This window comes from Conger conger, chromosome 2 (genome assembly GCF_963514075.1).
Source record: "Conger conger chromosome 2, fConCon1.1, whole genome shotgun sequence".
Taxonomy (NCBI): domain Eukaryota; kingdom Metazoa; phylum Chordata; class Actinopteri; order Anguilliformes; family Congridae; genus Conger; species Conger conger.
In genome coordinates this window covers 42167402-42181080 of record NC_083761.1, presented here as the reverse complement: position 1 = coordinate 42181080, position 13679 = coordinate 42167402, and the positions used below count along the sequence as shown (strand labels likewise).

The window sequence follows — 13679 nt, the reverse complement described above, 5'->3', positions numbered from 1 at the left end:
TTTAATGTTCTCCCAAAGATTTTTTACTATATATGTGTTAGTTTTGTGAGTGGAAATGTGAGTCACATTCATGAGCTTCATTAAAACATAACATTCTTTTTTACACATACATTAACAGATGTGAGACTGACAGGCCTTCAGGGTGTCAACCCGAGTTAGCACAGGAATGAAGAAATGCATTCCGAGACCAAGAGTGATGCAATGCCTGAGAATGTGAGCAAGGCTACTCTAGCAAGGTAGATTTCCCACACTGCACAGTCCCACCAAGCATGAGCCACCGTAGTTATTTAGGACATGTTTATCAGGTGTGTTCAGTTCTTACCGAGTTTCCTGCTGGTGCAGACTTTGGATCTTTGTGAAATATCAGAACTCCACCATGGAGCACTGTCCACGACTGGGCCCAATTTTTCCTACATTAAAAAATGTAGGAAAGGAAAGAGTGTATATGAAAGGTCTGTCTAAAAGCAGACACTGAAATTCACTTCTTCCTAATTTTATAGAATATCATGAAGATTGTATGATTTAGTTTGGCTTTTATTGGTCAAACTTTCCAGGAAGGATTTCCTTCTAACCAGAATAGCTCTATACATTTAAGCAGCATTGCCACTTGAATAGTCACAAGTACCTGACTCTTTTCCCATTCTCACAGATCTTCGTTTTGTTTAGAATTCCGGCTTTTTCTAAAGTCTGAGTCTGAAAGAAAAAATCAGATGTGGAGATGGTTTCTATGTGCTCCATTTAGATACATTTTTTTTAGTTTAGCATGCACTGAAAAAAGAAAAAGAAAGACAGGAAGAAAGAAAGAAAAAGTAGAGACTTCATGCACCTGAACAGTTCTATGTTAATTTAAGACAGTCAGGCAAAGCAATCGTTAATCTCAAAACAATTTGACTCAATTGGTTAGAATTTATCCATAGTGCTTCTGGCTGTCTCACTCACACTTTTAGCTCTCCAGGTAATCCCACAATAATGGTTTATCAGAATAGTGGTATTTACAGAATAGTATATCAGCAGTCTGCTTTGTATGCATTCAGTTTAAGAACAAGGACTGCAATTTGCATAGGCGGACACAAGGGTGTAGTACAGAGCATGTTTCAGGAGTTGCAACTGCTGCACTCTGTCTCATTTATGTCTTTTGATTGACACTACAGCTTCAAAACAATGATAACAAATTATTAACGACATTAAAACAAACCACAAGCTCTTAAATCCTAAAGCTGCCATCGTGAAAAAACTGCAATTAGAGTTGTGTGCTCAGCTGCATTCTACTTCCTCCTTCTAGTATGCTGTCTATGAGTTGTAGTGAAGTGCTCTGGTTGTAGGGCGCTGGGCTGGGAGTTGTCAGATAACAGTGGAGTTAGTTTCTACTCTCTGTGTGCAGTCAGTCACGTGACTAACATAGTTCTGTTTGTTTAGCCTGAATAACACTGCCTGAATAACACTATACCATATTTACACATATCCTGAATAACACTAAATATACCATATTTACACATACACATAGCCTGAATAACACTGAATAGACCATATTTACACATACACATAGCCTGAATAACACTGAATATACCATATTTACACATACACATAGCCTGAATAACACAGAATATACCGTATTTACACATACACATAGCCTGAATAGCACTGCATATACCATATTTACATATAGCCTGAATATCACTGCATATATCATAATTATGTATAGCCTGAATATCATAGCATATACTGTATTTACACATAGCCTGGATATCAATGCATATAACGTATTTAACATGTTAATTGAATCAAATTGCACAAATTAAGAGAGGGTTAAAACAAGGATGGACAAGCTAAAGAACAAGGAAGCGCCAAACCCTCTAAACACCTAGCAGCCAGTAATCATTGCAAAGTGTGACCAGATTCATCAAGACTGGGTGACATCATTTGGGTTAGTAAACAAGTCACTTGTAGGCATAGCTTGAATGCAAAATGAAATAGCAAGAGCCCATATTTTCCTGGTACACAGCTATTAGACCCAAGACCTCTAAGACCCACATTGTGGTGCTGAGACTCTGAGCTCTGATTGGAGGGGTTCCTTTGGCGTTTGAACCGATCTGCCTTCAAGGGAGAAACAAAAAAACAAACAGAGCGGTGTCATTTTGTACTCTGTGCAATTTCAGAGACACGATTGGCCCAAGTTCACAGATATGAACATTTTGGTATCTGACATTGTGTGTACCTGTGTCTTGCAGGATAGAAATGGACTTACTTGGTGTTGCAGCTCGGGAGAGCTGGATGCATCACTGCCATAGTCCGAGAAGTTCCTCCTGTGAGTTGGGAGAAACCTCTGCTAAAAAATGGAAATGCAGGAATTGTAACATCTTTACCAAAAAGACAATAAAAGTGCTGAAAAAAGCCACTGGAGTGTGAGCAGAATCCAGTATTGTGTTAAGTCTTACACGTTTGCATGTCACCTGTGGCTTATTTGCATGGGTATGCTGGGTTTAATAAAGAGAGGTGAATGAAGCCAGAAACATAATACCATCAGAGAGACTTCACAGAATACAATATAATTTGTATTACCCTTAAAAATGTACACAGTGTGTCCTGCACATACTACGTAAGGACAGATGACAGTTCAGTATGATTAATAGCATAATTTGAGCAGAAATTGTGTATTGTGTTCGGTCTTACACATTTGCATGTTACCCCCACGGCTCCTTTGCATATGTGATCTAATAATAAATTGCACAGGTGTTTCCTGTTCAGGAAAAGTTGCCATCAGCCCTGGAGGTGAGAGGGGGTGTCAGTGTGCAGTGGGGCTCAGCTGTTCACACTGAGCACTCTGGTCCACACTGATTAATGCAGTGGAATGTAAGCTCTAGTGACATGAGGCCGATGGTCTTTAAAGACTGTACATGGTGTTCACCGCACAGCTCAGACGCAAAGCCTGGCTCTCCTTCCTTCCTTCATGTCATTTCAGAGGAAATTTGGGGAAACCCCTCGTAAGTTGCTGTGGATACTCACTGCTTCGTCTTGGCACGCGGTTATCTGCGTTGGGCCCATGGTATGCCTCCAATTCTTGATAACTGATGCTCCATCTGGTTCAACTCCATTCCCTACCCTTGGCTGGCTTGAAGTTACAGAAATCTGAAGATGTACAATAATAAATGAATACATTTACGCCAAAATCAGGCTTTAGGCCCTTTAGCTTTTGAATAGAGATCCACCTTTGAACAGGAACAAGCTGTGCTATTTCTCCCAATTGCCTCACTGAGCACCATGTGGAGTAGTAGAAACATTATAAACATTTACACAGTAGACATTAAGTAGTTGAGATCACACTCAATGGCTCTGTCACTAGCGTAGACCACTTAATCCCAAATAACTTTTCATTGACACTTAATTATTAATGTAAGATTACTCTTCTTCAGTAAGTTTTTTTGTCACACACTGTATTTCAAATACTTTGCATACATTTGTCACAAGTCAAATAGCCAGTTCCCTATTCCCCTGACTACACAAGCACGGAAGACTCGACTCTACCTCAGGTAAGGTCCACTGGGATCTGGATCCATCTCTCAAATAATAGTAAGCCTGTCCCCTTTCATCCAGAGATTTGATCCACTGACGCAATATGCAAAAAGGGATGAGAGTTACATATACTGTATGTACAATTTAAGGGGCAAATTGTTTGTAGTCTAATGGATTTACCTGGAGAGCATGAAACATTAGAAAAATTAGAAACAACTATTCACAGAAATCACATTAATAATAATAAGCCTTCAAAATGACAATGATTTTTATTGTGAACATATAAACTGGAATTGAAATTGAAGTTTTACAACAGACAATGAGGCAATGTGAATTTTCAAACTTAATTTAACCTTTCAGAAGAAAAAATCCTGAGGGAAGTTAATCATTAAACTGAAATGAGATTTTGAATACCTCTTTTTCTCAGTACTGGAATGAATGCTAAATGCATCTGTTGTGCACATTATCACATCACAAAAGACCACACACATATTCTGAAAGGTAAATGTCAAAACATCAAATATACTTACTCCACAGTTGATGGAACACATCTCAAAGCAGGTAAAACCAGACCTGGGTCAAATATGTAATTGTTTTCGACTGAAATACTTTTCTACGCTTTACTGAGCTTGTCCGGTGTATTGGAACCTATGAAATACTCCCAGAAAGTGTACACCCTGCCTTCTGATCCTCTTGTTGTGTTTAGACTGATTTGCTCTTGTGTATTAGGGTCCGTGATGTCACAGTTTCATGTCATCTCCCACCTCCTCCCCTCACTCCTCCCACCGTTTTCACAAGAATTGTATTTTACCAATTTACACGGAAACCTTAAGGACGGCGTTTTCAAATAATTCCACTCTGGAACCCGTTTTCAAAAGTTTACGTTTTCAGCCCTCCAAAACACGGTGTCATGTAAACGAAAGGCCAAAACGCAACAAAAGTGTGCCGTTCTCGGCAGGCACCGTTGTCGTGTAAACGGGGCCTTAGTTGGCTTAATTGCACCAGGTAAGGTCAATCGAGCACAGAAACCTATTTGAATCCAAAACAATGACATATTTGACCTAGGTCTGGATAAAACTGAGAGACTACCAAGACTGAAGATACAGGTGCTTGCTATTAACAGGTTAAATTCATTCACATTTGCTGGATGGTTGCTTTACCTGCTCCTGTGTGCTCTCGCATGTGTACACCCACTGGCCATCCAGATCAACCGAACGCGTCCATCCTGCCGGAGCGCTGGTGTCTAAGCTGGCCCGAGGGATCGCTGTCCGTTTCAGATGGGAGAACGAGTAGTCTTTTTGGAAGGTTGGCAAAGTCCCAGGCTCCTCTTGGCTGTCAGAGGGGTAGTCCTCCTCAGGGAGGGGGGGCTGTTTAAGCAATAGGAAGCACAGTGCATATTAATGAGGTTCCTCTGAATCTACAGAGACAACAGTTCAGTTAAAATAAGGTTGCATTTCATCAAAGATGTTCCACTGCAACACAAGGCAATCACTCTCCTGTGTTTACAGATATAGCTGATGGAGTGTATTACCATTTTAATAAAGAGTATTGGGTGAAGCCAGAAACTTTGTACCATCAGTGAGACTTTATAGAATGCAACAGAATAGAAAATATTTTTATTACCCTTAGAAAAATGACAGATGGCAATTCAGTATGATTAATTGCATAACATAGCACTACCAACATTACAGCATGTGATATCAAATTTATTTTTTATTTTTTAAGATTGCCTTTAAGTGGATATTCAAAGCTGTTAAGAAACATCAAATAGCAGTGATCAGAGTGAATGGCAGTGGTCTAATGGACATGGGTGTAAGGTTTGAAAAAAATATAACCGAGACCATAATGCTATGACTGATAGTTCTATGTAGTTTGTTTTGGTTCTGAACAGAATTACTACTTATACACTTATACATTGGTCTGAGCAAATAGTTGCTGTCTGAATGCTTAGTAGAAACTAAGTTGCTGCTGGAAGTGGTGTCGGTGGGCCATTAGGTGGTGATCTTCCCTCTGATCAAATAAATCGCAATGCCGCAGGGCAGTGGTGGGGACACTGTGCTGTGGGAGACGCCATCTTTCGGATGAGACGTTAAAACGAGGCGCTGACTTGCTGTGCTCATTAAAGATTCCATGACACACTTCGCAAGAGCACGGGATTCCCTATTGTCCTGGATACATTCCCAACCTGGCTCTTTCAACCTGCCACCTAATCATCCCCTGATTTAATTGTCTAAAAAAAGTCAAATATTTCTTTTTACAAATCTGTGTTTTAAGTCATTGAATGCCTCCCCATGTGCCGATTTTCTAATTTCTTGTGTTAATTGGACAATACAGCAATACTTTGTGGACGAATCAGGGACAGATTACGTCACTCTCACACGCTTAGTGGAGGAGCCACATCAGCTTCCTTACTGTGCGGTCTCTGGCTTCATATCGTACAACATGGCAGTGCCGGTAAACTGAACTTCCCGGGCTTCAAAACTGAGCCATTTGTATTACGTGTGTGTCTTTGTGAATCCAGTCTGCGCTTTCATGCATTCACTTGTTATGGTTTAATTGCATTTTCATGTTTCTCACCTGATGTATATTTGTTAGATCCTCCTCACTCCTAAGCCTAGTTTGTCTTATCCTTCAATGCATTGAAACCCCTTTCTCAGTTGTTTTCTTGTCAGAACGTTGATCTATATTTCAGAGCCGATTATTTGTAAGCCTGTCATACTACAGATTCCTGAGACGCCTTTTTGCCTGATTCTGAGATTGCCTTACCCCTTCTGTTTTATTTGCCTTTCTGATCTTTGGTTTTTTTTTTCTCCCTTTTTGACTACGCCCTTGCCCTGCCCTTTTTGTACCTTGCATTTCTGACCATCTGGATTTTTGACCTGGACTGTTTACTCACTATTTTTTTCCATCTCGATTTTGGCATTGTTTGTTCTGGATTACTGGCTTTGATATTGGACTGAAAATAAACCATGATTTCTGATTATCCCCTGGTCTGCGTTTGGGTCTCCTGAACATACATAACAGGTCATCAAGGGTCCAAGGTTACAAATGAGCCTGCACTTCGACCACATATGAATGGTTTGATTACAAACAGAGAAAATAAAATATGAAATCAGAAAAAGCTGAAGAAAAACATGGCGACCCAAACTTTTGAACGGTAGTGTACATATTTAATCTTGGTCTCTTACCGGACCATCGCCCGGGGGGGTCTGCAGGCCCATCGACTCCATGCAAGCAGGGGGGGAGTAGAGCTGCTCTGGAGCGTCCCAGGACGTCTCCCCTGACACTGAGTTGTAGAAGTAGTGCAGCCCACTGGTTTCATCCAATAACTGCTCCCAGTCGGAGCTCCCGACAGCACTCGTTGGCGGTGACGGGGCAGGGGGCCGCACGGGTAAGGGAGAAGGTGGCGTCTCCTGGGGCACCTCGCAGTCCAGAAGGGCTTCGAAAGGGTTGTCCCAGGTTGTCTGTCCTGTGTCAGGGTGATAGTAAAACTCCTGCCCGCTCTCTTGGTCAGTGTGAACCTCCCATCCCTCATCTGAGGGTAGGCGGCAGGACGTCCGCGGGGAGGGAGACTGGCCGATGCTCCTCCGCAGCTCAGCTACGTTTACATAGACCGCGGTGGCGGAGCTCTCACACTCAACCTGCAGATTACCAGAAGAGAGACAGCCAATCAGGGAAAGGCTCCAAAGCCCAGGTGTCCAAAGCCCAGGCACAAATCACAGACAGTATCATTATCGTCATCACCAAACAGACAGCTTATTGATCAGACCTTCCTGACCTAAAAATGGCCTTTAAACCATGAGCAGGCCATGCACACAGGGATAACCTATATGAGTAATTAAATTATGAATCAATGTGGTGTCTCACTGCTGAGATAAATAGATTTGTTGATATTTAGCTTAATACATTCTTAGGAAAGCAATCGGAATGCCAAAATAGCAGCACTTAGAAGAGTAAACAGAAGTAGATGCTATTATCTAACAAAAAAAGCTTGCATCTCTTGTGTTGCTCAAGTTGGCTGAAAAACCACAGAAGCAACTAGGGAGTGTCTCTCTCAATGGCTGCAACTGAAACCCAAAAATAACTGTTGTCAATTTCAACCCTAGCTTCCGCCGCATATTACCGCTTAATCTAATATGTTGTAGAGCTCAGTGAAAGAGCAAAGGAATCCTATCATTCGAGGAATTGCATCTTTTCTGCTGGAGTCCTCTGAAAGGTAACCATGACCATCAGTATATTGCATGAATATTTTAATTTTATAGAAATATACTGGATGTTAATCTTCAAAATGATTATAAGATTTACAACAGTAAGATACATTAGCCTGCTCAATTATGTAGATATAAACTAACACATATTAATCACAAAACATTTTTAGGTGAAAAGACAGGAAATGAAATTCATCAGCCCTAACCAGCCTGCTCTTCGACAACAAAGTATCAGATCTTTGACAACAGCTACAGCCCTGTATACAATGCAGTCCGCAAGTATTTGGACAGTGACAATTTTTTTAGTTTTGTTCACTCTGTACTCCAGCTATTTGTTTTGTTTTATTCACTCTGTACTTTCAGCTTAAATTTGAGTTTTTTGGGCGAACCATTTAATTGCAAATCCTTTGCAATCAATGACTGCATGAAGTCTACGACCCATTGACATCACCAGAGGCTGGGTATCTTCCCTAGTGATGCTCTGCCTGGCCTGTACTGCAGCCCTCTTCAGCTCCTGCTTGTTTCAGGGGCTATTTGCCAAAATACTTTCTGACCAAAAAAACTGTTTTGGATCATTGTCCTGCAGCTTGCATCTTATGGTGAACACTTTTGAGGCAGTGGCCACAGCTAGTTAGGATGGGCCGGTGCAATATTTTTTTATGGGCCCTTCCTCCGATTAAAAATGCTAACCAAGATGCAGGCACGCGCATGCAAACGCATATAACCTATGCACACACACACACACACACACACACACACACACACACACACACACACAGCACCATTAGACAGATATTTGACATTTTATTTGACAGAATACTTTTATTTGGCTCATGAGTAAATTTGGTTATTGGGACACAGGCTACATCGTTTGCGATACTTAAGAACAATCAATCAAGTCAGAACCATGGACCAAGGAGGATGGTCATAGAATCAAATAAACAAGTCAACAAATCAACTAACAATAGTTGGGATGTTTACATAACTAAAGCTTAGGCCTATGCTACTCATGTGTCAGTATCAGAATAAAAGCACAACACAATAAATTCAGTGAATGTATTGTTCCCTGTGTTCTTACGCCTAATTCACTGAATGCATTTTTTACAATAAAATATGAATGAATGTATGAAAATCAGTTACTTTCTTAGCTTTTGTTTAATCTTTTATTATAAAAAAAAAAGTACAGTATATTTCTATTTATTGCAGGTACATATTCTTATTATGAACATAACTCCTCCAGTTGATAAAACTAAATGGACCTATTTGGTCGCTTCCTCTTTGTTAAGTGATACAATCTATACTTTCTATGTCATAAGGTTTTTAAAAACAGCCCCCTGACTTAACATTGGTGGAACACTCAGTTCATAGCAGAAAACCAGTCCAGCAATTGAACAAACAAATGTAATTCACAGTAACTGCTGAGAGATTTAGCAGCTTCCTTGGCTAATTCAATGCGAGTGAAGTACATTTACAGACTTTGATTAATGTTAATGAATGATTACCAGATTGAGCAATGTAAGAATGAAGTTAGCTCACATTAACGTTACTGCGTTGAGCAAAACTGGAATCTAGATGTCTAGGGGTGGCAATATAGGTTGAGAGACGTTTTGACATACAGACGGACTAGGTTAACCCCAATACAGCTCAGGGTTTACCTGGATATAGCATGGCTATGACCTAGTTCACTTTTTTGCCAAATTTTCTCCTGAAAAAGTACAGTAGGCTAACGTTATCTCGAGCTTGCTATTCTACCTGCAAGGTTTCGCCACCATCAGGTGCAGTGATTGCAATGGGCACCTGCTACTGGGAACAGGGTAGCAGTTCAGCGATTATTTTTCCAAAAAATCGTCCAGTTTAGGTAGTTTTGCTACCTTTTCCTCCTGGTCCTTTTTATTCTTTCTTTTCTGCAACCCACTTTTGTGCTTCAAAGGCATTTTCACAGCAGGCAGCTAAATGGCGCTCACTATTTACGCATTAGACTAGCTAATATCAACACATGATCAAGGCAGTTCACAGTGGAAAACAGAAAACATATTTCCTGGCAGCACTCTTGGCATATCAGAAAATAACACCAACACCAAATGAAGCCTAATATAAAGATTAGAAAAAAAAAAACGGACGTACTGATATAAGACATGGAGAGACATGCGCCCCCCTAAACCAGGGGCCCCGTTGCCCATGGGCCCTCCAAAACCAAGGGCCCCGGGGCCGCTGAACCGCCTATATGACCGCCACTGCTCTGAGGTTATGCTGGCGTAGTGACCTCGTGATGACCATCTTTGACACATCTACATCCTGGAGCGTGTTTTGATCTTTTGAACAGTTAGAAAAAATTTTTACTTCATCATTCAAAGGATTCTTCTGTCATCCACTACACTAGTTTTACGTGGTCTACCAGGTCAGTTTCCACTACTGAGCTCACCAGTGCTTTCTTGCTTCTAAACAATGTACCAAACAGTAAATTTTCACGTGCCATTTTTTGGCTATGCCACAGATTTATTCTGATTTGTTACTTTTACTCTTTTATGCATGAAACTAACATAAAACTGTCCAAGAAACATTTGAGTAGCCAATTGTCCAATTAACTATGTATAACAAAGTATACAATTCCTATACCCAATATGCATGTAAAAACATAAAGCTAAAAGTCTGCACTTTAGCCATATAGTAATTATGTTTAAATTGTTTGTTTTTCTGGAGAACAGAGCAGTCTAAAAAATTCAACATCAGCGCTTTCACAGAGAAGGGGGGGGGATAAACAATGTTGTGGATTGAGGGTGTTTGTTGCTGCAATTCCTCTCTTGACTGTTAGAAGTCCAAAATGACCTATTGTACCTTTAAGCTGAAAAACCACTACACCCTATAGCTTTCCAAGAGGGCAAGTGTGAATATGCGTTTGATGATTCACTTTAGCTCAATGAGTGCAAATTTTCTGGGTTTTATTATCAATCCTGCTGAGTGGTGTGATACCCACCCACTTGATACAACCATACTCTTTAAAAACCTTTGTGAGAAGTTAAGAAATTAAATTTAAGGTACAACAGGTAAAGAGAGGGATAGCAGCAACAACCACCTTAAAACCACAACACTGTTTATCCCTCCCGTAAACACACTGATGTTGAAACGGCATTGGCTGTGGCAAATAGAACCAATTTTCAACCAATGAGCTTTAATTATTGTACAGCTATACAACGTTTTGGTACAGAGTGTCGGCCCATCAACAGTATATTTTGAAACCCTAATTTAAAGACTATAAACACTGGCAGAGGGTGAGTCAACATGTCAGTGAGCCTTTTTCAATGATAGGAAGGGACACAAATCTTACCTATTGTACCTTTAATGTAAAGTAACAGAGGTATTATAATAGGGTCAGAATTGGTCTTCCTGTGCTCAGCCTGTTCAGGAAGTAGACGTCAGAGCAGAAAGCTCCAAACCACAACAGAGCTTTTAACAGATCTTAAAACAACTGCCTCACAAATGCTGCAGTGGCCACACTTCACACAGTGGTAACCATGCTCAGGACCAGCACACACACACACCTGCACGCACACGTGCATACTGCATATATACAGACACACACACACACATTACCGCACCATCAGTTCATTTGGAAACGGGGGAATTTTCTTGTTCCCTGGCCTTTCAAAACCACAAAATCAGAGAACGGGTTTTGCACACATGCACCAACTGTGAAGAAGTGAGCAGGACATAACAGTGGAGGAGGAGAGGCAGTAGAGCTGACTTTAGTAAGCCCTGTTTATATATTGCCACAAGCATAGACATAGTGTCACTGTATTCACTCGAGGCCACATTTCCTCCACATAGTGGCACATGAGGAACATGTATGTACATGAGGAAATGTATCTTCAGAAAATACAGTATATCCTCTGATGACAACAATATACAACAGAAAACAAGCAACATATGCACTTCACACTATATTACTAACTAATGTGTATTTCCTGTAAAATAATTGCTCTAATATATTTGCCAATATAAAAATAATTATGGAAGTGCCAACTAAAATACTTTTGTATGCTTTTGTACCTTATACTGTAACCTAGAGAATAGCACATTTCTTGCATTGCTAATATTGAATAATAGTTTATCCCATTCCCATTCAGTGATGGAAGCAGAAGCAGAAATCCAAGTTGACAACAATCACAATACTTTCATTCAATGGCAATCCCACAGCTGCAATGGTGTTAGGGTATTCAAAGATCAGGAAGAGATGCATCCTCATGTAGGTTAACCTAACCCTCAGAAACAAAATACGGGTAACAGGGTAACTACACTCTCACGTCCATCACAACAAAGTATTTTAGAGATGGTCAGCAAAGTCAGCGTGGAGGAACCATCCAGGTGTGACCATCAAGCATTTCCTGGAGCCATGAGCGAACCACGAGATATGTCTGCCCTCACTCTGCACGTTACCCCTCTCTTGCTCACCTCACCTGACGACTGCTCTATATTTACGACCGCTCTCTTCTCATCTCCTCTGCCAGCCAGGCTATTTGAAGACATAACAGTGCATTTCTACGCAGGCACAGCCAGGCAACTGAAACCAAAACCACCAAGAAACGGTTAAAGTTCTGAGAAGGTGACATTCAGGACCGCGGTAATGGGCTGACAACATAGCCCATTGTTCTCCCGGGGAAAACAAAGAGGCGATTTGCCTCAAATAATCTACGCACGGCTGGTTGTTATGCTCTGATAAGGATCCCATGGAACTTCAGAAACCTCTAGGTCCTCCATTGTTATTTGTTTGTCATTCATCATAGATTTTCTTAAGATGATTAGCTTTAATCAGAAGTCATAGTCAATACAGTCTAAAGATCACATTCATCCAAAAATAAAGCAAACAAACTGTGTCTTGTGGTTCTGTTTCTGGCCTTTTATGATATAGTGGAAATGAGGAATATACCCTGTCAGGACATATCTCCAGTGATGCACATTTATTTTCTGCCGTGAAAGACAGTGTAGCTCAGTACATAAGGATTCTGCATTAAGCAGCATGGAGCCTTCACTCAACTAGCCACATTCGTTAGCAAAGAAAGGAGAAAGTTCTTCCCAATCTGCACAAATTGGAAAACTACAATTCACAGTGTAGCCTGCAGGCCAGCCATGATTGTTGTCACTCATTTTTGAGTTCCCAGCAGGTCAATTTCTTAGTGACAGAAACAGAACAGGAAGCAAACATAAAATGTGTTGCTGTTCATGAGAAAACAGATTGTTTTGAACAGGATATGTGTAATGCAGCTGATGATCTGAACAATACATAAAGACAGTTGTACACAAACTGATGAATAGCAGTACAGACTAGCTCAGGCACGAGCAGATAATTCACAACTGTTCAGACAATACACAAACAAGGTACAACAGATGCCTGCATACCAACCAGCCTCTTTATACTGACAGTGTATTATATAACTAAGGGGCCAAATATCCCTGAGATGGAAAATAAATCTTGAGAGAGAGAAATTGAGAGGGAGAAACAGAAACAGAAAGAGGGAAGGAAAGGAAGAGAGAGAAATGAGGTTTAGACTTACTTCGGTAGGCACCGGGAGGGTCAGTGCTTCGGGCCTGAAGCCCCGGCGAGTTTTACAGATCACATCGACCATAGTGGGACAGTTCCAGAGAGTCCCAGTCAGATGCAGAGCAAGCAGTACCACCCCAGCACACAGGCACTGGCTGAGCTTACTAACTGTGAGACACACACATACACTCACACACACACACACCCAATCAGCCGTGCCTGTTCTGCGACCAATCACAGCATACGCTTGCATAAACAGAAAAAGAGAACTGTCTACTCTGAGAGCAGAGAGGGGAGAGAAAGACAGAGAGAAAGAGAGAGAGGACATTTCAACTACACATACTTCCTGCTAGCTTTAAAAAAGGAAGTGTTGGCATGGAAACCACTCTTTATAGGGTGCACATTCTATTAACCCATTAATTCCA

At 40.9% G+C, this 13679-nt stretch overlaps 1 protein-coding gene across 5 annotated transcripts in view; it reads right to left on the bottom strand.

Moving 5' to 3' along the window:
• LOC133122021 (rho GTPase-activating protein 27-like) overlaps positions 1 to 13679 on the bottom strand; it is a 55567-nt gene that overhangs the window by 13000 nt on the left and 28888 nt on the right. Inside the window, exons 1-9 of one of the 5 annotated variants that reach the window (XM_061231680.1) lie at positions 13268 to 13543; positions 6699 to 7151; positions 4671 to 4877; positions 3523 to 3603; positions 3004 to 3126; positions 2246 to 2326; positions 2032 to 2094; positions 626 to 693; positions 323 to 410 (exon numbers count right to left, since the gene is read on the bottom strand). In XM_061231680.1, the coding sequence (XP_061087664.1) occupies positions 323 to 410; positions 626 to 693; positions 2032 to 2094; positions 2246 to 2326; positions 3004 to 3126; positions 3523 to 3603; positions 4671 to 4877; positions 6699 to 7151; positions 13268 to 13507 (1404 nt within the window). In that variant the 5' untranslated portion in view covers positions 13508 to 13543. Of the gene's footprint in view, positions 1 to 322; positions 411 to 625; positions 694 to 2031; positions 2095 to 2245; positions 2327 to 3003; positions 3127 to 3522; positions 3604 to 4670; positions 4878 to 6698; positions 7152 to 13267; positions 13544 to 13679 lie in introns of those variants that run through there. The other 4 variants (XM_061231675.1, XM_061231676.1, XM_061231678.1 and 1 more) reach the window with 4 other exon arrangements.